The sequence below is a fragment of the Petaurus breviceps genome, unplaced genomic scaffold (assembly GCF_028583685.1).
Source record: "Petaurus breviceps papuanus isolate PSGF00001 unplaced genomic scaffold, PetGlider_PUasm1.0 90683, whole genome shotgun sequence".
Taxonomy (NCBI): Eukaryota; Metazoa; Chordata; class Mammalia; order Diprotodontia; family Petauridae; genus Petaurus; species Petaurus breviceps.
This window is the reverse complement of record NW_027187308.1, coordinates 6,061,394-6,085,865: the sequence shown is the minus strand read 5'-3', so window position 1 is coordinate 6,085,865 and position 24,472 is coordinate 6,061,394. Positions and strand designations below refer to the sequence as shown.

At 36.7% G+C, this 24,472-nt stretch overlaps 1 protein-coding gene across 7 annotated transcripts in view; it reads right to left on the bottom strand.

Moving 5' to 3' along the window:
- The window catches only part of SENP7 (SUMO specific peptidase 7), a 213,577-nt gene that overhangs the window by 146,899 nt on the left and 42,206 nt on the right, over positions 1-24,472 (bottom strand). For 5 of the 7 annotated variants that reach the window (XM_069065320.1, XM_069065322.1, XM_069065323.1 and 2 more), the window contains exon 4: positions 22,615-22,715. In XM_069065320.1, coding sequence (XP_068921421.1) covers positions 22,615-22,715 — 101 coding nt within the window. Of the gene's footprint in view, positions 1-1,512; positions 1,640-22,614; positions 22,716-24,472 lie in introns of those variants that run through there. The other 2 variants (XM_069065321.1, XM_069065324.1) reach the window with 2 other exon arrangements.

Genomic DNA, 24,472 nt, shown 5'->3' with positions numbered 1-24,472 from the left:
GTTTCTCCAACCAAATTTAGACTTTGCTTTTTTTTAAAAGATTTATCTGGAACTAAAATGCAAAAAAATTAGAAATGTTTTATGAAAACACAGACACATAATTGCCTATCTTCTCTAAATGGCAAGTTATACCATAGACTAAAATGAGCAGTATTTGTATTGCTTTGTCCTACATATTCATGATTTCATTATCATGGGTGCTCCCTCCACTGAAAGATTCACAATCTCTTCATGACTTGGTTGACGTTCTTCAAGAAATGATGTGACTAAAAAATCAGCATCCTATTGCTGAATGACAAGTCCCTATAAATTTAGCTAGGCTGATCTTCAGACAAAGATAAATACAGTTTGCCATGGAAGGCACTAGATATGATGTCTTTCCATCTTACTAGGACTTGACAAAGTTTATATTTCATTACCATAGCCTTTAAAATCCCAGAGTCACCTCTACCACATTGAGGCATCAAAGTAGGATTTTAGTACAGGAGTATTTTTATTAATCATCATAATTTAGTCCAGCATAATACAAATGTATTTTAACCCTTTGTCCAAGACTGTGATAATTTCATGAGATGCAACGAAAGCCATGGTCAAGGTATTATAAATACGAGGGGACTGGTGTAGGCAGAGCATTGCTATAAGAATTAGGTACTGGTGGCTGAACAAATAATTCAGGAAGGTAACTGCTAAAGTGAAGGGAGGTAATTAAACTAGCGTTTAAAAAATTTCAGAAGGCTCAAATATAGCACTTAAGTAGGGTGCCTTATACAAAGTAAATGTTCTATAAATATCTGATAAATACAAGCAATTAGTCAATATTGCCAAAAGGAAAAATTAAGTAGCATTGCCCTTCCCTTTCTTCTATATATGCTCTTCCATCTTCTAGTTTTGATCATTTTAACCTGTGAGGCATCCCATTTGTAAATATTCAAGAAACAACCTACAAATATTGGTGTGATTTCCTCACTGTTCCTTCCAGACAAATCTTTTATTATACCTGAATGAATAAAAATCATTGTATCAACCAGTCTACTGCCTAATCTAGGTCATCTGAAACTCAAAACTTCATAGCAATCCTGTGTATCAGTCATACTTTCATATCAGAATTGCAGGGAAATTAGGTTGATGGGAAAAGATTAAAAAATCATGTTTCTACATTAACAAGCATATGACATTACCCTTTATACTGAGACTAACAAAGACCCAGTGTTCAAGATGTTAGTTTCTGAAATTTATCTATCCAGAAGTTACAGTTCCTTTCCAGACAAACTCAGGAAACAACAAATAAATCTACATGGCAGGTCGATGGATCTCAAGTTTAGGTAGACTTTTAGTTTTCCAGCGGGAGTTGGCTATAGATCAATTTGTCATAAAAATGTCAGATTTTCCCATTATGGCCCTCTTGCTCCTTTAAGAAAAGATCTTCCTACGGATTCTCCCTTTACTGCAGATCTTAAAAGAAACTAACATGCTTCTCTTTACAGGGAACAATTCCAAGAGTTCTGTTCTAACCTCTGCAAAAGTGGTACTTAGTCTTACTGATGGCAGTGGAGGATCTGATAAAGTTTCCACTGAAACCTCACATCATCTCCCAAAAGAATGGAAAGGTCTGAAGAATCTTTCCTTCTTCGCTTGGCACCTGAAGAGAGAGAAATATCTGGTCATGGTGTATCTGAGCAGTCATTTAGCTATCCTGGTGGTTCTAGAAAGTTGACTACTAGATATTATTCTCTAACAGGAAATTTTTCTATGTGGTGTGGGTTAAATCAGGTCTAATGCTTTTCTTGTTCTGTTTCTGACAGTCTAGATTACTATTAACCTGCTGTTGACTTAAAAAGTCCCAATTTCAGTCTCAAAATAACCAATAAAAATAGATGCTGCCTCAATTTCAATATTTTCCTATGAGAGGTGACTTAGTTGGGCTTTCCTCTCATCATGTCACATTATGAAAGAATTATTTAAAGTAAAAATCTACTTAAAGTTTCAACTATGAGAGAGCAGAAATGTGATGACACAGCATGTTCAAACCCACTGAAACATTAATGTTAGTTTGAATTACTTTCTTGAAAAGCATTTTTCTTATTGTTGTTCCACCCTCCTGGGTGAATTAAGTTATAAGCAGATGTCCCCAACCAATATTCCTACATGAATATGCCAACATATTTATTCTTAAAATCCTTGTCTTCATACCATATGTCAGAAAATTATCTTGTCAATGTTCTTCCAGATGCTTTCCTCAAAGGAGAGAAGGTTATATAATATATTCTGATCTTGACAATAAATAGAGGCATGTGATTTGGAAATATCAACAGACCTTAAATTAACAACACACTAGTGCCTAATGATTTGGTCTACTTTGTTCAGGAATGTTCAAAAAGGCAGCCAGTTAGAAGAGTGGATAGAGCACTGGACCTGGGGTAAGAGAAACCTGAGTCCAAATCCATCCTCAGGCACTTACTAGCTGGACAACCCTGGGCAAGTCATTTAACCTCTGTCTGCTTCAGTTTGTTCATCTATGAAATGGGAATAATAATTGCACTTACCCCCCAGAGTTGTTGTGAGGATAAAATGAAAATATTTGTAAAGTGCTTTGCAAACCTTAAAGTGCTAGTTATTATTCAAAAGAAATTATTCAAAAGAAAAATTTCCAAACGCATTTGTTAAATGTACCTAGAAGGCACCCTCAAAGTGTATTCAATAAGAGGGTTGGTCTTGGAAATGTGGAATTTTAGAATTTGGTTGAGTATGTGCTTACACTTTTGTAAAATATTGTTGTACTCAGTCTATCTGCAGGAATCCTGGAGTTTGGCTTTTCTGTTCAATTTATTTGTTGTTCTCTACTGAGAATGACCTTGAGGCAACAGGATAAAGATTTAAAGCAACTTTAAGCACCAAAGGAGAAACAAACACTGCTTATTTATACACTTGAGTTTCTGAAGACACACTGGCAATGTCATCACCACACTTTCCTTTTTCCACGCTTTTCAAAAGTCAAAGTAAATGCCCAATGAATGTGGAGTGTATTTGTGTCCTACCTGTGCTTTATGGTTTTGATAAGTCAGCAAAAGGGACTAAGAACTAAATCACTAGGAACAGATTAGGGTCCTCTCTAGCATGTTAGCTTCTGACCCTCTAATGGGTGATCAGATGAAGTGGTTACTATTCATTTTCTTCATTTCACAGAGCAGCTGAAGTTATCAGTCAGGCGGCCTGAAATATTATGGGACTCCTTACTACATTGTACAAGAAAGTAGATTAAGCATCAAGAAAATAAACTGTATACTAAAAGGATCTGTGATTTTGTTAATGTCAGTATTTCTGAGCCTCAAGAAATTCTGTGAACTAAAATTTCATCATCTTGCTGTTAACATGGTAATGAGCCTCTACAACTTATCTATGCTTGTCCTTAGATAAAAGATATACAGTCCATTACTGCAACCATACCAAAATACTTTCCAACTTGGTAGATCCTGCTTGCATTTTCTGTCTGTAAATTATATGTGCACATGTGTGTGCATATGTGTGTATATGTATATAAACATATATACAGATGTGTACATGAAATATGTAAAGGAAAATATGCTGGTACTCCTAAAAGTGCTAACCTAATATTCTAGACATTCAGCCACTGATATTCCATGAGTTTTCATCTCTTCTATTTGAATGTACTTTGTGTCCATGTGTTGTGTCCATATATTGTTTTTTGTGACACCAGGTCCAAAATGGATAATAAAATTCTCCATTTAACACTTTACCAAAAGAAAAAATCTTCATATGCCTATAGATATGTTTTAGTAATAATGAACTAAAAGGGAGCTGCCAAAGGAGAGATTTTGAAACTAAATGTACCTGTTACCTAAAGCCATGAATATTTGCTATATTCTGGATTTATAGGCATATGTAGATACATTCTACAGAGCAACTGAACACATTAATTTTCAATATTCATTAGTAAAAAAACTTTCTCAGGGATATAATTTTGAATTTCTCTTTAATGATGAAAAGCTTGAGTTTCTACAAATTCAAAACCGATCTTGCACATACAAGTTTTTTGGAACTAAGAAAAAACACAAATAAAAACCTTGATACAAATCTTCTAAGGAGCCCAACTTGATGACCTGTTTATAGTCTGAGTTTCTATGACAGGAGTTCTTAAGTTAAGGTCCATAAACCTATTGTTTAAACATTTTTATAAGTATATTTCAATAGAATTAGTTTCCTTTATAATCCTATGTGTTTTATGTATTTAAAAACATTATTCTGGAAAGGGGTCCACAGCTTTCACCAGCCTATACAATAGGTTCAGGACACATAAAAGATTAAAAATCCCTGTTCTAGAGAAAGAACTGAAGGATTTCTGTAGGGTTTAGTCCCTTCTATTCACAGGTGAGACAACAAGAAATAAGCAAATTTAGAAGCCACTAAATTTCACTAAAGTTCACTAAATTTCTGGATGTAAAACATCATATTTAGCTGTTCTCATCAATATAGCACAGAATATCCCACTATTAAGAAAACTGCAGACAACCCTTCATTACAGCCTTGTAAAGGAGAAAGAAAATAGGTGCTCAGGTGATTAGCCAATTAACCGTTCCTTCCAGTATTATCTTTGAGACTCTCAGAATCCAAGAAATAGTTTGATGACAAAATCTTGGTGAGCAAGATAAACAAAATTAGGTATGTCGGGTTAAAAAAAACCTACCTGTATGCCATGCAATTAAAAGCACTTTGGTTGTAGAAAGGACTCTATAATTACATCTTGGTTCAATAAGAAACTGAGAGAGATATTAAGACCAGAAGGTATAGTTTTGACAAATGTCCTTTGTACATATAAATAATCAAAGCCCAAGATCCAGACACCGTGATATGAATGCATATAGTTCATTTATTACTTAATTAAATTTATTATTAGTTCAATTATTTTCTTAAACTCCAGAAAGCAGTATGGAGGGGAAGGTGTGAGGAATGGAGTGTTAGAGATGGAGAGGCCTGAAGAAACCATCAATGTAGCAAAGAACAAGAACCTCTAGGTAGGAGAAAAAGAAAATATTTGGGATAAAGAGAATTTGGATCCCAGCAGAGAGCATTACTGAGAAAAAAAACTGTCCCATTCAACTGTTCTGAACCTTAATTAGAGAATTAGCAAAAATATTATAGAAAGTGTCACTGGGAAATAAAGGTAGGAAAGAAATGAAGAGTACTACTGAGGCACTTAAAGGAAGCTGTTCCCAAGATTCATTAGGCAGTAGGTCAGATTATTCCTGCTCCCTACAGATAAAGTAGGAGATCAGCAGAATGCCTCTGATACTTAGCACAGTGCCTAGAACACATACTTCTTTCCTTCCTTCCTCTTCTCCAGTAATGCTTTGTACCATGCAATATATTTACACTTTGTAGTAAAATGTCAAAGTGGCTCAGAAAAGGAAAAGAAGGAAAGAATGAAAGGGAAAAAAAAATAATTCACCCTTCCCCAGCTCTTAGGGGTTCCCAGATACCTTATCCCCTGCCTGAGGAAAGAAGTTCCCATAAGAAGTCAGTCGCATTCTCAGGATACAGATTGTCCTCAATGGGATCTCACACTCTCAGAGCTACAGAGAATAAAAATAACTTCTCTGACGAGTTTTGAAATATGGCCTGTTGGCTTTTCATACTTGAATGTTTCCTTTAGCTTCTCTTCTTTTTGTTTTTGTTGTGGTGGTGGTTTTCTCCTTTACACTTGGATGCTGAAGTCACACAGATTGAGAGCCAATTTCTAACCTCTACAAGAAAGTCAGAAAATATCAACTGTTCCAGGTCCTTTTAAGAACTGTTCTGACCTGAGGGAAGTGCCAAAGGCTAATGCTGTATTATCTGGTAGTAAAAGACGCCAGATGGACAAAGATCCCCAGTTGTTTAAAAACTTAATGTAGAGTTATCCTTGGTCTTAAGACTGCTGACTGCCCTCTCTCTTGGACTCTACCATACCAACTTCAGGAATCTCAGACTGCCTCCTACCTAATTCCTCAATACTGCCTTCACCTAGAGATTTTTATACTGACTAACCATACTCACGTCTGATTCTGTGACTTTATCCCATTTTAATTCCCAGGTATTCTAGCTAACCTAAGGGTGGGGAACCTGTGGTCTCAGTCTCAAGGTCACAAATCTCCCACCCCTGGGCTAAGCCATAGCATTTTCCTGAAAATAATATCTGAGTCTAGCATAAAGAAGGCTTGACAGAAAGTCAGGTTACTATCTTAGAAGTACTATTGCCTTACTTGGCAAATTTTAAAAAGCTTTTTGAGTTCTTTGGGTATCTAAAAGTACACTGAAACAATTGGTCACCTCTAATTCCAAAGTTCAATCAATAAATATTTATTATGTAACTTCTATCTGCATAGGGAGGGGGAAGGGAGAAAGAATATTGGTATAAAAACTATATAATGCTTGGGGGAAACCGGAGAGGTAAGGAGAAGAGGGAAGGGGAGAAGGCAGGGGGAGGAGAGAAGGAAAGAGGGAAGGAGAGAGAAAATACAAAACCAAGTATACTATTATATATGAGATAAAAAGATCACTATGGCTACAGCAGTGGAAGAGGTAGGGCTGGAGTTGAGACTAGCAGAATTTGGGTTGACAGAAGTATAGGAGGGCATTCTAGTTGGTGGTAGGGGGCGTTGAAAAGTGAAGTATTAAAGGTGGAGAAGTATAAGATAATTGCAAAGGTATTAAGTAGTCTGGAGTGACTGGATCAGAGAATTTGTCTACAAAAACAATGGGATATACAGTTGAAAAGGTTGCTTGAAAAGACAGCACAGAACAACAACAGTATTAGACTTAGAGCCATGAGACGTCCATTTACTGCCAGGATGACCTCTTTCGGGGTCTCAGTTTTCTCACCTGTAAAATGGAGAAATTGGACTACAACTCTAAAATCCTTTGGCCAAATTAAGGAGAGCCTCAAATTTTAAACTAAAAAGACAATCCCCTAGAAGATTTGAAATGTTCAATGACTCCTACTCTTCTTACCTCCCAGTCTCTCAGATGTTGAGTATCTACTTATTCGTCCTACAAATATGTTATTCCAAAGGTCAAAATATATAGGTTTGTAACCAAGAATAATTTATAAAGCATGGCTGAGGACAACCCTAGAGAGGGAAAAATCAACCTTTAATGGAACTGAAAAGTTTCATGACCAGAAATAAGAAGGAAGTGTGAAACGCAAACACAAGATTAGACTCTAAAAAAGGTATTTCATTTGAGCAACTAGAAGGGACTGTATTATGATGTAATGCTAATATTTTAATAGGGGAGAAGAAATAAGCATCCCTTCAGAATATTAATGCCTTCAAAAAAGGGTACTGAGGAAATTAAAAAAGGAAAAACAAGAGACCTGAAGATAAACTAGTTCTGTTCTCAAAGTTGTAAGAGGTGAAATAAGAGTATAAAAAGAATACACTAATGTAGAAAAGAGATAGAAGGGAGTAGAATATTTTATTTCTCATAATTAGGATACATAAAAATAGTATACACATATGAAGAAAGGGATAGAAAAAGTAGACATCAGATGAATCTCTTCTCTCAAGCAAAGGAGAGTGACACACACAATCATTTTGTTGAAGAGATATGTCAAACTCTAGAGGAAAACATGTTTGGTAGAGTAAAAGAGAGAAGAGAATATTAAGGAAAGAATTGTCACAAGCAAAACAAACTTCCTGTCCTTAAGAGAAGATAAAAAAGAAAAAAAATCTAACAAGGTGCCCATCAATTGAAGAATGAGGAATGGTTAAAAACAAACTATGGTATATTAATGTAATGGAATATTATTGCACCTTAAGAAATAACAAAGGGGCACTGGATAGAGCACCAGGCCTGGAGTAAAGAAGATAAGAGGTCAAATCCAGCCTCTGATACTTACTAGCTGTGTAACCCTGGGCAAGTCACTCAACCCTGTTTGCCTCAGTTTCCTCATCTGTAAAATGAGCTGGAGAAGAAAATGGCAAATCACTCTATTATCTTTGCCAAGAAAATCCCAAAAGATGTCGTGAAGAGTCAGACAAAACTGAACAACAAGAGGAAATAATCAAAGGGAATATTTCAGAAAATCCTAGGTGGTATGAACAGAAGCAGAGTGAGGTGAGCTGAACCAGAACAATTTTTACACAGATAACAATATTATAAAGAAAAATGACTTTGAAAGATTAAGATCTCGGACCAAAGCAATAACCAACAATGTTTCCAGAGGATAGATGATGAAAAAATGTTACCCTCCTCCTGACAGAGAAGGGATGAATTCAATGTATATAAAGAAACATATATTTTTTGACAGGTCATTGTGTAGATTAATTTTTCTTGACGATACACAAGTTATAAGTTGTTTTCTTTTTTTCTTTCTTTTTCTCAGGTTATTTTTTTAATAGAGAGGGGCCTGGAAGGTGAGTGTTAACAATACTGAAGTCAAATAAAAGAGGACCACTGTAACTTTTTTTTTGTACTGAAGAAAAACCTTGTTTATTGCAAACTCTTTTTTTTCATTTTTTCAAATGCTTTATTAACTTCTGATTTACATCATTCATTTCCACCACATTTTGAGTTACAAATTTTCTCCCTCTTTTTCCCCTGCCTACCACCCCAAAATAGCAGTCCCACAGGATATCCCCTCCTCCAATCTGCTCTCTCCCATATCTCCTCCCATACCCTCTTCGACTTTTCCAGTAGGGCAGGTGGATCTCTATGCCCCAGTGCCTGTATTTCCCAATTACATGTAAAATAGTATTAATAATAATATATATTATTATTATATTTTATTTTATTATTTATTATATATTATTATAAAAAATATACATATTTTTAAACATTTGATTTTAAAACTTTGAATTCCAGATTCATTCCCTTCCTCCTTTGTCACCCACCCTTACTGGGAAGATAAGAAATTCAGTATAGGTTGTACATGTGTAGCTAATGCAAAACATTACCATAGGAGATATATTGTAAAAGACTGACTATATTTCCCTCCCTCCTATCCCACCTCCCACTTATTCTATTCTCTACTTTGATCCCATACCTTTTCAAAAGTGGGTGCTTCCAACTTCCCTTGCCCCCAGACTGCCCTCTCTTCCATCATCCCCCCTCTAATCCCCTTCCCCCCACTCTCTTGTAGGGTGAGATACCCTATTTAGTGTGTATGTCATTCCCTCCCCGAGCCAAATTCAATGAGAATAGGGTTGATCGATTCCCTTTTGCCTTCCTATTCTTCCCCTCCATTGTAAACATTTTACCTTGCCTCTTCTATATGAGATAGTTTACCCCATTCTGTCTCTCCCCATCTCCTCTCATTATATTCCTCTCTCGCCTCTTGATTTCACCTTGTAAGTATCATCCCTTCCTATTAAATTGGTCTTGTGCCCTCTATCTATGTATACCTGTAAACATATATACACACATTCACATATGTATTCATACGCCTATATATCCTCCAATATAGACATATATATGTGTGTATATATATGTATATATATATATATATATATATTTCTATTCCCTTCAACTATTTTCATACTGAGAAAAGTTTCATAAGTTACAATTATCATTTCTCCATGTAGGAATGTTAATAGTTCAACTTTGATAAGTTCCTTATGATTTCTTTTCCCTGTTTACCTTCTCATGCTTCTCTTGCTTCTTGTATCTGAATGTCAAATTTTCTATTCAATTCTTGTTTTTTTAGCAAGAATGCTTGAAAGTCCTCTATTCCACTGAATGACCAAAATTTCCCCTGAAACATGATACTCAGTTTTGCTGGGTAGGTGAATCTTGGTTTTAATCCCATCTCCTTTGCCCTCCAGAATATCATATTCCAAGCCCTTCAATCCCTCAGTGTAGAAGCTGCCAGATCCTGAATTATCCTGATTGTGTTTCCACAATATTCAAATTGTTTCTTCCTGGCTGCTTGTAATATTCTCTCCTTAATCTGGGAATTCCAGAACCTGGCTATAATATTTCTAGGAGTTTCCTTTTGGGGATCTTTTTTAGCAGGTGATAGGTGGGTTCTTTCAACCTCTATTTTGCTCTCTGGTTCTAAAATCAGAGCACTTTTCTTTGAGAACTTCCTGGAGGATGATTTCTAGGTTCTTACTTTGATCATGGTTTTCAGGTAGTCCAATAATTTTTAAATTATCTCTCCTGGATCTATTTTCCGGGTCAATAGTTTTTCCCATGAGATATTTCACATTGCCTTCTATTCTTTCATTTGTTTGGATCTGTTTAACAGCATCTTGATTTCTCATAAAGTCATTAGCTTCCATTTGTTCCAATCTAATTCTGAAGGAATGGTTCTCCACAGTGAGCTTTTGAGATTCTTTTTCCATCTGCCAAATTCGGCTTTTTAAGGCATTCTTCTCCTCATTGCTTTTTTGAGCCTCTTTTGCCATATGAGTTAGTCTGTTTTTTAAGGTAGTATTTTCCTCAGTCAGGCTATTGACTCTCATTTCATAATTTTCTTGCATTGTTCTCATTTCTCCTCCCAATTTTTCCTCTACTTTTCTTATCTGCTTCTTAAGATCCTCTATGGCCTGTAACCAACTCGTATTTCTCTTAGAAGCTTTTGGTGCAGGAGTTCTGACTTCACTGTCTTCCTCCTGTTCCATGCTTTAATCCTTTTTGTCCCCAAAATAGAAGTCTAATGTTGAATTGCTCTGCTTGGTTTGCTTCCTTTGCCTGGTCATGTTGCCAATCAGTCACTTGACCCCTGGGATTTTTGCCACAGTAGGACTCCGCCACTAGACAGGGGAGCTTCGTTCCAAATGCTGGGGTTTTCTCAGCTGTCTGAGGTAATAGTTGGGTACCCTCTATGAAGCCTCCACATGCTCTGGAAAGCTGGTCACACACCCCAGGACCTCCACCCTAGACTGCAATTCAGATCCAAGCAGATTAAAGCAAGAACAATTACCCCTCAGACTGCTCACTTGGTCCCGCTACACTCTGTAGGCCAGGAGCTGAAGCTGCTCTGTGACAGGGGCTTCCCCGCAGCCCTCAGTGGCTTCTTGCCCTGGGGGCAAAAGCCGATGCATTCCCAAGTACTAGGTCTCAAAGTCCACACTGCACTGACCTCTCACTTTGTCCTTCGTATCTATGTGTTGATAAATCTGGAAACGGCCACAGCTGCTGGTGATCTGGAGTACCTCCAGCCGGTGGTTGGTCAGTCCTGCTAAAACCTCACCATGGAGCTGGGCTCAGCTCCCAGAGCGCTGCGCTGGCCAATGCCTGCAGGGCTGTCCTCAGCAGGAGGTTAGCTTCTCTGTGTCATTTTGTGGGTTCTGTAGCTCCAAAGTTTGTTTAGAGTCCCCTTTTACATGAATTGGAGGTGGTGGGAGCCGGAGCCGCATGGAGGTCCTGTTTCTACTCCGCCATCTTGACTCCACCCCCCACTGTAACTTTTTTTTATGTACAAAAAAGAACAGAAGGAAGTTCAGAAAAGCATAGACAAGCAATACAATTATGAAAATAACATGCTGTATCTGAGTACTTTTTTTAAAAGTAGTATTTGCAAGAGATTCACAGATTCATACTGAAATCTTTTTGTGATCTGCTGTGTGGATGCAAATGCTTTTCTTGGTGTTAAAGTTCAAATTTTTAAGAAAACAACTGGTAAGAAAGTGATTACAGCGGTCTCTTTACTGACACTGGGGACAAGACTCTGTTGCTTTGCCCATACTTGGCTCTGGGTCACAGTACCATCCTGGGTAGCAGTTCCAAGACAAGGAGGAACACGAGCACACCAGAGCTTGCAGCCACAGTGAGACAGGTACGCCCATCCTTTCCGAAAAGTGGAGAAAGGGTGGGGTGGAGATGGGTTAGGATTTGGGCCTGGGCTGAAAGACTCACAATATATGAATCCTGGCATTTCTTCTTTTTAGGCCTCAGTTTCCTCCTCTGTAAAAATGATAGGGTTGAACTGAGATCTCTAAAGTCTCTTCCAGCTTTAAATACTATGGTATTATATAAAGAAAAAACAGTACAGCTAGAAGAGTGGAGGTTACCATACTCTGAGGGTAAGAGAGGGAACCTCCTGGTGGGATCAAGATATCACTGCACTTTTCTTAGATTTGTCAAAGTCCAATAGTGACTGACCCCACCCTAGTCTGCAGATCTGACTATACAATGTAACCATAAAGATAGCAATCTATCCCCAGTCCTAATGCTAGAAAAGTACTAGTTTGGACCTTTCATGGGCCAAGATAAAAAGGAAGAAGAGTATGAAGATTATTTTTAAAATATGGGGTGGGTATGGAACATTTCATGTGTCAGGTTTTTTATCAATGTGTTGAACAGTTTTGTTGACCTTTTTTTCCTTTTTTTTTTTTTTAAATTCTTTGTTAACAGGAATGGCTCTCTGGCAATGGGAAGAGAGGAAGGGTTGGAAATCTAGGAGATATAAAAATAAAAGATATCAATAAAAATATATTATAAAAATAATATGAGTAACTTAGGGGGTCCCTATCAACAGAATGGCTGAACAAGTTACATGAATAAGAAGGAATACTATTGTGCTATATAAGAAATGATGAATGGGAGGAGAAAGTTTGAGAAACCTAGGAAGAATTATATGAACTAATGCAGAGTGAAGTGAACAGAACCACAACAATTTATATAATAACAGCAATATTGTAAAGACAAATATCTTTGAAAGACTTAGGAATTCACAATTCCAAAGGATTCATGCTAAAAGATGGTACCCATCTCCTGATAGCTAGTGATAACTAGGTGACTAAATGAAGACTAAGATATATTTTTTTTTGGTCATGGCCAATGCAACAGTTCATTTTGGTTTTTCAGTAGAGATGGAGAGATAAGGTGGATCTTCCTTAAAATAAAACTTAATTTTAAAAAATAATATAAGTAAAGGAAAGGTGTCTAATAAAAAAAGAATGGCAGAGAGGTATAGTGGGAATAGAACTAAACAAGGAATCAGAAGGCATGAATTCTAGTTCTAATTCTGCCTGTTACTATGTGATGTTGAACAAATAAATTTCCTATCTCCTTTTACAGAGTTTGTGAGGGTAAAGTGGAAACTCATTAACTAATAGAAATGGCATTATTACTTAATGTTTTCTTTATTAAGATAGCAAGGTATGGCAATGGAGCCAAGATAGTGGCAGGGACTCACCTGAGCTCTCCCCCAACCCTCTCCAAACACCTTTAAATAATGCCCTAAAATAAATTCTGGAGCAGCAGAACCCACAAAAGGATGGGGTAAAACTAATTATCCCCTCAGAACAACTTAGAAGGTCAGCAGGAAAGGTCTGTCACATCAGGGTAAGAGTAGAGCACAGTCCAACACAGGCCCCCACCAGCAAAGACCTACCTGGCAAACGAGGAGCAGGCATAGGGGCAGCAACTGAATCAGCAGCAGCAGCTACTTCCAGAGCGCTCAGCCCACAGATGGTAAGGGGTCGAACAAATAAGAAGGTGATTACAGGGGTCTCTTTGCTGGGTCACAATCCTGGGTGGCAGTCCCAGGGTGAGAAGGAGCACTAGCACACCAGAGCTTGCAGCCACAGTGAGGCAGCTACCGTCATAACAATGTCAGGGTAAAATAGGGTGCTTAGGGTTGCTCACCAACCTAAGCACAGGGCAAGAGAATAATAAGCACACCTCTCCTTAGATCTTACTACCTTAGAAGAACTGAAAATTTGCAGGTCCCTAGAAGTATCTCTGGAAGATGGTGGAGTAGAAGCATGACCTTCCCGCAGCTCCTGCTTCCACCCTCCCCAAACCATGTAAAAAGAGGACTCTAAACAAACTTTGGAGCTGCAGAACCCACAAAATGACACAGAGGAGCTAACCTCCCACTAAGGACAGCCCAGCAGACCTTCAGGAATCCAGCGAAGCACTCTGGGAGCGGAGCCCAGCCCCAAGCCCGCTGGAGGCTTTAGCCCCAGGGCGGGCCTCACCAGCCCGCAGCAGGAGGGACTCCAGACCAGCAGCAGCTGTGGCCTTTTCCAGATTTATCAACACATAGACACAAAGGACAAAGTGAGAGGTCAGTACAGTCTGGACTTTGGGACCCAGTAAGTGGGAGTGCATGGCTTTTACCCCCAGGGCGAAAAGCCGCTGAAACACTGGCACAGACAGCCAGCGCCACGTGGAGGCTTCAGCTCTTGGCCTACAGTGTAGGGGGACCAAGCACCAGTCTGAGGGGTAATCACTCTTGCTTAACCTGCTTGGATCTGGATTGCAGTCAAGGGTGGAGGTTCTGGGGTATGTGTCCAGCTTGCCAGAGCGTGTGGAGACCTCAGAGAGGGCACCCATCTAATACCTCCAGCAGCTGAGAAAACCCCAGTGTTTGGGACAAAAGCTCTCCTCTCTGGTGGCAGTCCTACTGTGGCAAAAAGCCCAAAAGTCAAGTAATTGAGTGGCAAAATGAGCAGGCAGAGGAAACAAAGCAGACAGAAGATTCCAACATTACACTCCTATTTTGGGGATAAAAAGGAGCAAAGCATGGAACAGGATGAAAACAGAGAAGTCAGAACTCCTGCACCAAAAGCTTCAAAGGAAAATACAAGCTATTTACAAGCCATAGAGGAACTTAAGAAAGATTTTGAAAACCAAATAAGAGAAGTGGAGGAAAAATTGGGAAGAGAAATGAGAACAATGCAAGAAAATTATGAAATGAGAGTCAACAGCCTGACTGAGGAAAATAATACCTTAAAAAACAGACTGACTCAAATGGCAAAGGAGGCCCAAAAAGGCAATGAGGAGAAGAATGCCTTAAAAATCCGAATTTGGCAGATGGAAAAAGAATCTCAAAAGCTCAATGAGGAGAACCATTGCTTCAGAATTAGATTGGAGCAAATGGAAGCTAATGACTTTATGAGAAATCAAGATGCTGTTAAACCAATCCAAACAAATAAAAGAATAGAAGGCAATGTGAAGTATCTCATGGGAAAAACCACTGACCTGGAAAATAGATCCAGAAGAGATAATTTAAAAATTATTGGACTGCCTGAAAGCCATTACCAAAGCAAGAACCTAGAAATCATCCTCCAGGAAGTTCTCAAAGAAAACTGCCCTGATGTTTTAGTACCAGAGAGCAAAATAGAAGTTGAAAGAATCCAGCGATCACCTCCTGAAAAATATCCCAAAAAGAAAACTCCTAGCAATATTATAGCCAGGTTCTGGAATTCCCAGATTAAGGAGAGAATATTACAAGCAGCCAGGAAGAAACAATTTGAACATTGTGGAAACACAATCAGGATAACCCAGGATCTGACAGCTTCTACACTGAGGGATCGAAGGGCTTAGAATATGATATTCCAGAGGTCAAAGGAGCTGGGATTAAAACCAAGAATCACCTACCCAGCAAAACTGAGTATCATGTTTCAGGAGAAAATGTGGTCATTCAGTGCAATAGAGGACTTTCAAGTATTCTTGCTGAAAAAACCAGAGTTGAATAGAAAATTTGACATTCAGATACAAGAAGCAAGAGAAGCATGAGAAGGTAAACAGGGAAAAGAAATCATCATAAGGAACTTATCAGAGTTGAACTATTAACATTCCTACATGGAAAAACAATAATTGTAACTGATGAAACTTTTCTCAGTAGTTGAAGGGATTAGAAATATTATATATATATATATATATATATATATATACACACATATATATATATATATATTTGTCTATATATGAGGGTATATGGGCATATGAATATATATGTGAATGTATGTATATATGTTTACAGGTATACATAGATAGAGGGCACAGGACCAATTTAACAGGAAGGAATTATACTTAAAAGGTGAAATTAAGAGGTGAGAGGAATATAATGAGAGGAGATGGGGAGAGACAGATTGGGGTAAACTATCTCATACAGAAGAGGCAAGGAAAAATGGTTACAATGGAGGGGAAGACTAGGAAGGCAAAAGGGAATGAGTCAACCTTATTCCCATTGAATTTGGCTTGAGGTGGGAGTGAAATACACACTAAATAGGGTATCTTACCCTCCAGGAGAATAGGGGGGGAAGGGGATTAGAGGGGGGATGATAGAAGGGAGGGTAGGCTGGGGGGGAGGGAAGTTGGAAGCACTCACTTTTGAAAATAGATGGGATCAAAGTAGAGAATAGAACAAGTGGGAGGTGGGATAGGAGGGAAGGAAATATAGTCAGTCTTTTACAATATATCTACTACGTTATTGTTTTGCATTAGCCACACATGTACAACCTATACTGAACTGTGTATCTTCCCAGTAAGGGTGGATGACAAGGAAGTAAGGGAATGAATCTGGAATTGAAAGTTTTAAAATCAAATATTCAAATATATATGTATATATATATATATGTGTGTGTGTATGTATGTATATATATATTTATATTTATATATACTATTATTAATACCATCTTACATGTAATTGGGAAATAAGATATACAGGCACTGAAGCATAGAGATCCACTGGAAAAGTCGAAGGGGGTATGGGAGAAGATACGGGAGAGAGCAGATTGGAGGAGGGGATATCATGTGAGACTGCTATTTTGGGGCAGTGGGTAGGGGAAAAACGGGGAGAAAATTTGTAACTCAAAATCTGGCGGAAACGAATGATGTAAATCAGAAGTTAATAAAGCATTTATTTAAAAAAATAAATAAATAAAAGAAAGGAAAAAAAAAGAAGTATCTCTGAAAACAGCTGCACACAATCTCTGAAGCTTGGACAGAACACCCTCTACCCTGGAAGCAAAGCCCCACTTAGCAAAGAATTAAAAATCAAGAAACAGGCTGGAAAAATAAGCAAACAGAAAAAAAATTCTCACTATAGAAAGTTACTATGGTGACAAGGAAGATAAAAATACACACTCAAAAGAAGACAACAAAGTCAAAACTTCTATATCCAAAGCCTCAAGAAAAATATGAATTGACCTCAGGTCATGGAAGGGCTCCTAAATGATTTTAAAAATCAAATGGGAGGGCAGCCAGGTAGCACAGTGAGTAAGAGCACCGGCCCCAGAGTCGGGATGACCTGGGATCGAATCCGGGCTCAGACACTTAGCACCCACCCAGAAACACCTGGCTGTGAGCAAGTTACTTAAGCCCAATTGCTTAGGGGCAGGCAGGTGTCACAGTGAGCAAAAGCACCAGCCCCAGAGTCAGGATGACCTGGGATCAAATCTGGGCTCTGATACTTAGCACCACACCCAGAAATAACTGGCCATGTAACCTTGAGCAAGTTACTTAACTCCAATTGCTTTAAAAAATATATCAAATGAGAGAGACAGAGGAAAAATTGGGAAGAGAAATGAGAGTAATGCAAGAAAATCATGAAAAAAAGAGTCAACAACTTGGTAAAGGAGAATCAAAAAAATACTGAAGAAAACAAACCTTAAAGAAAAGAAAAAGAAAAACCCAAAAAAACCAGAATACACCAAATGGTAAAAAAAAAAAAAAAAAAAAAGGTATAGAAATCCAATGAGGAGAATGCCTTGAAAAGCAGAACAGGCCAAATGAAAAAGGAGGTATAAAAGCTCATTGGAGAAAATGATTCTCTAAAAATTAGAATTGAGTAACTGGAAGCTAATGATATATTAAAATATGAGATATTAAGAAATAATAAAACCAAAAGAATGAAAAAGATAGAAGACAATGTAAAATATCTCATTGGAAAAACAACTTCCCTGGAAAAAAAGATCCAGGAGAAACAATTTAAAAATTATTGGACCACCTGAAAACCATAATCAAAGAAAAAGCTTAAGCATCATCTTTCAAGAAATTATCAAGGAAAATTGCCATGATATTCTAGAGCTAGAGGGCAAGATAGAAATTGAAAAAATCTACCAATCACCTCCTGAAAGAGATCCCAAAATGAAAACTCTCAGGAATGGCCAAATTCCAGAGCTCCTAGGTCAAGGAGAAAATATTGCAAGCAGCCAGAAAGAAATAATTCAAATATCATGGAACCACAGTTAAGATCACACAGCTTCTATATTAAAGGATCAGAGGGCTTGGAATATGATATTCCAGAGGGCTAAGAGGACTTTCAAACATTTTTGATGAAAAGACCAGAGCTGAACAGAAAATTTGACATTCAAATACAAAACTCAAAAGAAACAACAACAAAAAAATGTAAACAGGAAAAGGAAATCATACGGGACTTGATAAGGTTAAACTATATTCCTACATAAGAAGATGATACTTGTAATTCACAAGAACTTTCTCATTATTAGGGAAGGTAGAAGGAATAAATATACACAAGAGTGCACAGGTGTGAGTTCAATATGATGGAATGATATCTAAAAAATAAAATTAAGAGGTGAGAAAGAGGATAAAGGGAAAGGGGGAGATAGGATGGAGTAAATTACCTCACATTAAAAGAGGCAAGAAAGTTTTTACAGTAGAGAGGAAGATGGAGGGAGATGGGGGGGGCAGGGTGCATGTGAACTTTACTCTTATCAGAACTGGATCAAAGAGGGAATAACATGCACACTCAATTGGGTATAGAAATCTATCTTACCCTACAGGAAAGCAGGAAGGTAAGGAAATAAAAGAAAAAGGAAGGTGCTCATAGAAGAGAGGGTAGATTGGGGGAAGTGTTAGTCAGAAGCAAAAAACTTTTGAGGAGGGACAGGATGAAAGGAGAGAAAGAATAGAATAAACAGGTGGGAAATATGATGGAGGGAAACACAGCAATCATAACTGTGAGAAGATTTCTAAAGCAAATTTCTCTGATAAAGGCCTCATCTCTCAAATATATAGAGAAATGAGTCAAATTTATAAAAATAAAAGCCATTCCCCAATTGATAAATGATAAAAAAATATGAAGTCAATTTTCAGATGAAGTAATCAAAACTATAGCCATATGAAAATCTAAATCACTATGGATTGGAGAAATGCAAATTAAAACAATTCTGAGGTACTACCTCATACCAATTAGATTGGCTAATAGGACAGAAAAGGAAAATTACAAATGGTAGAGGAGATGTGGGAAAATTGGGACACTAATGCACTGTTGGTGGAGTTGTGAACTGATTCATCCATCATGCAGAGCATATGCCCAGAGAACTACAAAACCATGCACACCCTTTTGACCTAGCAATACCACTACTAGGTCTGTATACAAAAATAGATTTAAAAAAAAAAAAGGAAAAGGACCTATGTTTACAAAAATATTTATAGCAGCTCTTTTCTAGTTCTAATTCTTAATAGTTTCTAATTCTGCAAAGAATTAGCCCATCAATTGGGGAATGGCTAAACAAATTGTGGCATATGGTTGTGATGTAATACTATTATGCTATAAGAAGTGATAAGCTAGATGTTCAGAAAAACCTGGAAAGACATACATGAACTGATGCAAAGTGAAATGAGTAGAACCAGGAGAATACTGTACACAGTAACAGCAATATTGTAAGATGATCAACTGTGAAAGATTTAGCTATTCTCAGCAACACAATGATCCAAGATAACTCTGAAGGACTTAAGATGAAAAATGTTATCCATCCCCAGAGAAAGAACTGATGGAGTTTGCATACAGATCGAAGCATACTTTTTAAACTTTCTTTACTTTTCTTGGGGTTTTATTTTGGTCTATGTTTTCTTTTATAACATGACTAATATGGCAATGTTTTGAATGATTACACATACATAACCTATATCAAACTGCTTGCTTTCTCAATGAGAGAGGTGGGAAGTGGGGAGGAGAATTTGAAACTCAATTTTGAAAATGAATGTTGAAAATTGTTTTTACATGTAACTGGGGAAAAATAAAATACAAAATACTCTTCAAAAAGAGATAGCAAGATGTGAGGAGAAAAGCAGTGGATTTGGGATCAGAGGAACTGGTCAAGCACAAAGCTTTGTTTGGCCAAGGTTTCTCATCTATAAAACGGGATAGGGAGGAGTGAAGGTAAGCATTAAATTAAATGTCCCTTCTATCTCTAAATCCTATGAAATGTTTGCTTATGATAAAAGGACAACGAATTAACTTTCAAAACATTCTTATACCAGTTTAAAATGCCCATCTTAAAAGCCTGATTTCTGTGGTCTGGTGATGAAAAAAATGCTTGATCTAAAAACAATGATTGAACCAGTAACAGAACTAGCCAAATTATTGACAAACTATAATCTTATAACTTTTAGACCCATGCTACCACTTATTAGAAGCTATCTGACTTATTAACAAAAGTTTCTTTAAAAAAAACAGAATTTTGAGCAATCTTATTATTATTAGCAAATATGAAATCACTAAAAAGCTTTGCATGCTCACAGGTTCATATGTAATTGAAATAAGTCTGACATCATTTAAATTTTTTTTAATAACCTTTAAATCATTGCGTTAGACAGTCTTAAGTCAACTAAACAAGTACATGACCAAGGAAACAAGGTTAGGTAATAGTTCATAAAGAAAAAGATCTCATTGTTGCAGAGGCCTGAAAGCTAACTGAGTCCAAAATAGCCCAAAGAAGCTAACATGGCTGCATGAACAGAATCGTATTGTTTAGAATAAGGAAGATCTGATTAGGCTACATCTGGAAGACTGTCTTCTGTTCTGGCTATCACATTTTAGCAAGCTTCAGTACACCCAGAGAAATGGCCCAGGATGGTAAGTGACTCAAAAGTATGTCATATAAGGTCAGATTAAAGAATGGGGTATGTTTGGCCAAGGGAAGGTTGAAGAAAGAATGTGACAACAATCACTACATTCAAAAGAGTTCAGTAAAGGGAAAGGAAAAGGGCAGGGAAGAAGGGAAAACTCTAGCAAAAAGAGATTGTTTGATTCTTTGTACTTGCATTTCCAATGCTCAAACATAGCAGGGGTTTAACAAATCCTTGCTGATTTATTAATTCATTTGGCTTCAGAGGGCAGTATTATGACCAACAGATGGAAGTTACAGAGAGGCTGATTACAGCTTGCTATAAGGGAATACTTCTTAAAACTTGTCATTGTTGTTTAGTCATTTTTAGTCATATCCAATTCTTCATGACCCTATTTGTGATTTTCTTGGCAAAGATACTGGAGTGGTTTGCCATTTCCTTCTCCAGCTCATTTTACAGAGGAGGAAACTGAGGCAAAGAAAGCTAAGTGACTTGCCCAGGGTCACAGAGCTAGTAAGAGTTTGATAATGGATTTGAACTCAGGAAGATGAATCTTCCTGACTCTAGGCCCAGAGCTCTATCCTCTGTACCACATAGGTGCCCTTCCTTAAAAAAAAAAAAAAAATGTTTTTTAAATTAAAATTAGAGTTCTTCAAAAGACTTTTAAAAGATTTTCCTGTCACTGGAGGCCTTAAAGCAGATGTTGCACAATCATACCTCAGTATGTTATAAAGGAAATCCTTTCCAACTATGAGATTCTATGACTCTGAGAATATAGTTTGAACATTATATTGTAAATCTTTATTAAATTACATTAAATGCAAAATATTATTAAAACGTGTTACATGCTAAGAAAATAGGAAGTACTCAATAAGGGAGAATACATCCATTTGTGAAACACATATAGGTTCTCCCAAATATCAGGAATAGGCAAATGTGTAAGAATTTATTCCTAACATAAAATGTTTTGAACAACTGCCTACTGTTTCTCTAGAATGTGGTTTTTCGTGTGTTCTTTCAATTATTCTGATTATTATTCATTATAATTGTATATATTATAGTTATACATATAATCATATCTTCTATATTATAATAATTTTCTAATTATTCAATTACATCTGGGAAAGAGTCAATTAAATGCCTCCTGGTTGGTCCTTGTATAAAATGTGACATCTCCTTTTCACTGACATCCCCCATGCCTGGAATGCTTTCCCTCCTCATTTCTATTTCCTTGCTTGCCTGAAGTTCCAGCTAAAATTTCTTCTACAAGAAAACTTTCCCAGTCTCCTTAATTCTAATGCCTTCCTTCTGTTGCTTATTTCCAATTTTTTCTGTAGATAGCTTATTTTTACACATTTATTTGCATATTGTCTCCTCCATTAAATTGTGACCTCCTTTCTTTATATAGCCAATACTAAGCACAGTGCCTGGCACATAGCAGGGTCTTAATAAATGTTTATTGACTGACTAATATCTTTAATACATGCTAATTTCCCTTTCAGCAAAGAAAATGTGTCTGGAAAGCAGCAAATTTGTATTAAGGGAGAAAAGAAAAGATTACTATTTACATTCATTAATTTACAATTAGATTTCTTTTTCTGTTATTATTTAGGTATACTAGACCAAAAGATACAAGTCTACTAGCTCTTTAGTCTCTACTTTTAAATACACATTTAGTGTTGTAACAATGCCAAATCCTCAAGAAATTTACAAGGCCCAAACAGTGATAGCAACTTGATTTATCCATGTTATTTTGTAAGTATTACCCAGCATCAATGGTTTAATAAATAATATCATTCAAACCATATGCTAGATGAGGTAGAGATAGTTTTTTGTCTTTTCTCTATAGTTGTATAATACTTGAAAAACTGATATAATTCTAAGTATTTCCAAATAAGAAAAATAGCAGGTACATTTCACCTGACTTTAAAAGTTTCAAAATAATTAAAAGATTAAAGTTTCAAGATTTTTAAATTAAAGAATATACAAAATCAAAGTACTAACTTGGATATTTATATCTAGTTAAAAAAATATATTGTTTGTTCACACACACATGCAACTTACCTGTTTGGAGATGGCCTAGAAGTGACAGCACACCCATGGAAATCCTTTTTACTCTTATGCAAAAAAGAGCTGCTGCCTTTATTTCCTACCCCCTTTATCCACTGGAAAACAAAACAAACAATATATGACAGAATTAAGAAAAAAAGAATAGAGAAATGCACTATTATGACACTCAAGAGAGTACTCATTATACCTGGATAATAAGATAGAAAAATGCAGAAAAGTTCATTTAGAACTTTCTAAGTTCCCTTAGAAGTTCCTAAGAAGGAAAAACAAGACAGACAAATAACATTTCAGGAATAACTTGCTATATGTCATGAGTGTGAGAGGAAGTATGGAATAGCAGGAGTCAGAAACATCTGATCTTGCTTCTCACACGTTAGCTGTATGACTAAAGGAAAAATGCTTAATCTGTCATGGTCCAAGAAAACTCTTCAAGAATGTAAGTTTCAAAAAAAAAAAAATTTTTTTTTTTAAAAAGAATATAAGTTTTAGGCAACCACCCATGTGTATTGGAAGAACAAATTTTCACACTAGGAGTTCACCACATGAATGAAATTATAGTCTTGGACTCAAAAGAAAAAATTGTTACAGAAAAAGATACTGAGGTTTTGCTAAGATTACAAAATGATACACATGTCAGCATCATTTTTTTGGTTTTTGTTTTGTTTTGTTTTTGTAAAAAGTATGCCTGTATTAGGTATAAGACTTAAAAACAACAAGGTACTCTCCACATTCTTCTCATCATATATCAGGACCTGTATACATTAGGACTCCAGAAGAAGTTGGAGGTGAGAAAGAAAGAAGTAGAGGGAAAGAAAATAAATGCTTAAGTTTTAAAATAGCTTAATTTTTAAAAAGTGAAGTAGTATCTAAAAAATCCAAAAGGAGTAATAAAAAATCTTTATACTTAAATAATCTATAATCTCATCAACATGGGAACATCCTCCACTGGTGCAAATAACAATTCATCCTTATCCATGCTGTTTATCTTCTATAATATAATATGTGCTTTTCTAAAAGTCATCCTACTATGCAAAATTGAATGATAAAAACCAAAAGGCTTATGAGGAAATTGGAACTAGAGGGAATAACACTCAAAATCTTCATCAGCGGCATTAAAAAAAAAAGAACCTAATAAAAACAGTAACAGTTTCATATATGTTAAATGGTTAAGAAATACATAAATACTACAACAAATATTGGAGGTTTCCCTGGTCTTGAGGTGCTGATTGGCCTGCACCCTTGTTCGTTCTGGTTGGTCTGGCAATCACCAGACAAGGCCTGCCTGCCCTGACTCAGTCATGGAAGAGCAAGCATTGACAAGAAGGGAGTAGTGCACGGGTATGTGAGTACAGACTTTGCCAACAGCTGCTACTTAACCAGAATATATACCATAATAGATATATGGGGGATGTTGAATGAGTGTTTTGGGGTTTTTTAATATAGAAAAGTTCACTTATGTGAAAGAATTGCAAATTAGAGTCTTACACAGAAAGTTAACTGAGGTAGCTGTTACATGTTAGAGGTGTATGAATATATGTTTTGTGTCTTGCTATTGTGCTACATTCAGCTGGGTGCAGTTTTCTGCATTCTCATGAGGGAAATCATGTATTAACAAACACAAAAGCTGAATTATGTTCAAATTGTTCCCTCATATATAAATTGGGGCAGCTAAGGAACCCCATAGTGCACAGAGCGCTGGTTATAGAGTCAGGAAGATTTATCTTCCTCAGTTCAAATCTGACTTAACACACTTATTAGCTGAGTGACCCTTAGCAAGTCACTTAACCCTGCCTCAGTTTCTCATCTGCAAAAATGAGCCAGAGAAGGAAATGGCTAACCACTCCACTATCTT